The sequence below is a fragment of the Macadamia integrifolia genome, chromosome 10 (assembly GCF_013358625.1).
Source record: "Macadamia integrifolia cultivar HAES 741 chromosome 10, SCU_Mint_v3, whole genome shotgun sequence".
In the NCBI taxonomy this organism is placed as follows: Eukaryota; Viridiplantae; Streptophyta; class Magnoliopsida; order Proteales; family Proteaceae; genus Macadamia; species Macadamia integrifolia.
In genome coordinates this window covers 32,100,430-32,102,976 of record NC_056566.1, presented here as the reverse complement: position 1 = coordinate 32,102,976, position 2,547 = coordinate 32,100,430, and the positions used below count along the sequence as shown (strand labels likewise).

General features: G+C 39.6%; 1 protein-coding gene across 1 annotated transcript; it reads left to right on the top strand.

Annotated features, from left to right (window-relative positions):
• The first annotated feature begins 1,111 nt into the window (after nt 1–1,111).
• LOC122092394 lies at nt 1,112–1,966 on the top strand. Its single transcript, XM_042662707.1, has one exon. It carries the CDS (start codon nt 1,112–1,114, stop codon nt 1,964–1,966), a length of 855 nt encoding a protein of 284 aa, XP_042518641.1.
• Nucleotides 1,967–2,547: the final 581 nt, after the last annotated feature.

Sequence of the window (2,547 nt, the reverse complement as noted above, 5' to 3'; positions counted from 1 at the left end):
TCAGTCCTTTTCAGGGCAGAAAATAAATTTGGAAAAAAGTAAAATATTTTTTGGGAAGATTGCCCCTCATAGAAGTCATTTTATTAGTGATTTTCTGGGCATTCCCGCGGCTGATCTCCCTACAAAATATTTGGGGGTGGAGATTTTTAAAGGCAGAGTGAAGAATAGTCATTTGCTTTCTCTTCTGGATAAGATAAAGGGTCGGTTGGCAGGGTGGAAGGGCAAAATTCTTTCTATGGCTGGGAGAATTGAATTGGTTAAGTCAGTTATTTCTGGTATTCCCATACACAACTTCTCTGTGTACTGGTGGCCGGATGAAACTATTAAGGTGGTGGAACGGTGGATGAGGAATTTTATTTGGTCAGGTGATATGGAAGTGGCAAAGAAGATTGTTATGAAATGGGAAGGGGTGTGCAAGCCTAAAAAGGAAGGGGATCTAGGAATTAGAAGGATGAGAGAAGTGAATTTTGCTTGTTTATGTAAACTGGCTTGGCAAATCAAACATGAGGATTCTCTCCTGAGCAGATTTTTCAAGGAACGTTTTATCAAGGAGGATGGGTCGCTGCGAAGGGGATATAAGTCTTCATCTATATGGCCGGGCTTGAAAAGAGTTTGGAGTTTGGTTGCGAAGAACGAGCAATGGATTCTGGGAAATGGGGAAAAAATTGATTTTTGGTTAGATAGATGGATTGACAATCAATCTATCGCTGAGAAGACAAACTTGGACCCTGCTTTTTTCTTAGATGCAAAAGAAAAAGTTTCTGATTTCATATGCCAAGCCGCATGGGACCTCCCTCATGTGGAGTCGGTTTTACTTGCTGAAATTTGGGAGAAAGCTAAACGTATTCACATCCAAGGTGTGAACGACCAATGTCTTTGGCGATTGACCTCTTCAGGTATCTTCTTTATTAAATCTGCCTGGAAAGAAAATAGAGAAAAATATCAGAAAGTGAGTTGGTTTTTTCTTATATGGAACTCATCTAACCAACCAAGACAAGCTGTTTTTGCTTGGCGGTTAGTTCAAAATAGATTACCAACAGATGAAAATGTGCCTCGTCGTGGAGTGCAAATGGCTTCCGGGTGCAGTTTGTGTGGTAAAGATGCATAATCAATGTCTCACTTATTTTATAACTATGAATTTGCTCGCAGTTTGTGGAGAGCTTTCTGTGAAGGCTTCGATGTGCAATGGAAACCTTATATGGACATGCCTACTCTTATTGCTTGGTGGAAACAAACAGCAAAGAGTCTCCATTTTAAAAAGGTGTGGATTAGTGGCTTCTCCCTGGTTCCTAGTGTCATATGGCAGGAAAGGAATGCAAGAATTTTTGAGGGGGTCTCCAAATCATCTAGACATTGTTTTGTCATGATTAAAAGTGAAATCAGCCTCCAGATGACCGCTGCTATAGGGTCTCCTCTTTCATTTAGCTCCTCAATGTGTGCCAAACGATTGGGGATCTCTAGGGTGCGATACAAACCAAGAGAGGTAATGGAAATTTGTTGGTGTCCTCCCCAAAGGGGATGGGTGAAGCTAAACTCAGATGGCTGCTCTTTGGGAAATCCAGGAAAAGCAGGTGCAGGTGGAATATTTCGGAATGAAAATTCAGAAATATTACAGTTTTTTAGAACTTTTCTTGGTGTCCACACAAATTTTGAAGCAGAGATGATAGCTGTTATTACTCGGCTAGAATTTGCTAGAGATATGGGTATTACTCATTTGTGGATTGAGTGTGGCTCAGTAGCTGTAGTTTTGCTTATATCTAAGGGAAGAATCCCTTGGGTTTGTCTTCAAAAGTGGATGAGTTTAACCTCCTATTTGAACTCTCTTACCTGGAAAATCACTCATTGTATGCGGGAAGCAAATCCTGTGGCTGATTTCTTGGCAAAAACAGCAGCAAAATTCGAAGTTTCTTCTCCTATCCAATCCTGGCCTGTGCTGATTGCTATAGAGTTGGAAGTGGATTGTTAATCTCGGCCTAGATACCGCTTCTTTTAATGTTTTCTGTTTTTATTTCCAATTTTTGTGATTTGGTTTCTGTTGTGAGTTCTTCTCTGCTGATGGCAATGCCGAAGGTGAAGTAGAATTTTCCAGATTCCAAATGTGATATTGCTTTGTATATTCTTTTTTCCCCTTCTTTTAATACAATGATTTTTTTGAGAAAAAAATATAGTGATAACTGCAAGGACTATAGAGACTTTAATAGTAGCCCCCTAACCCAAACTTACTCACACAATAGATTGGGCTAGACTTATCCCCCTTGAGCTGGCCTAACCACTATGGGCCCAATGGATAACTTGTATTAGTGAAGCCCAAAAACCCAACATTATCCAACTTGGGTAACACTAATGCAACATCTTTCCATTGGATTATGGCCATAGATTCCCATAGCTAAAATCGCCATTCAAAAAATTTAATTCAAATAACTTTCCCCTTATGTTGAATAACAGCTCAATATATGCATCCATACACGGCATACATCTACATACTATCACAAACACAAAGATGTTCATTATCCGAATCATCTAGGATATAAATAAGGAATTGTGTTA

Bases quoted from the DNA above. Each gene is read 5' to 3' on its own strand.
- LOC122092394 (XM_042662707.1), top strand. From the start codon at position 1,112: ATGTCTCACTTATTTTATAACTATGAATTTGCTCGCAGTTTGTGGAGA.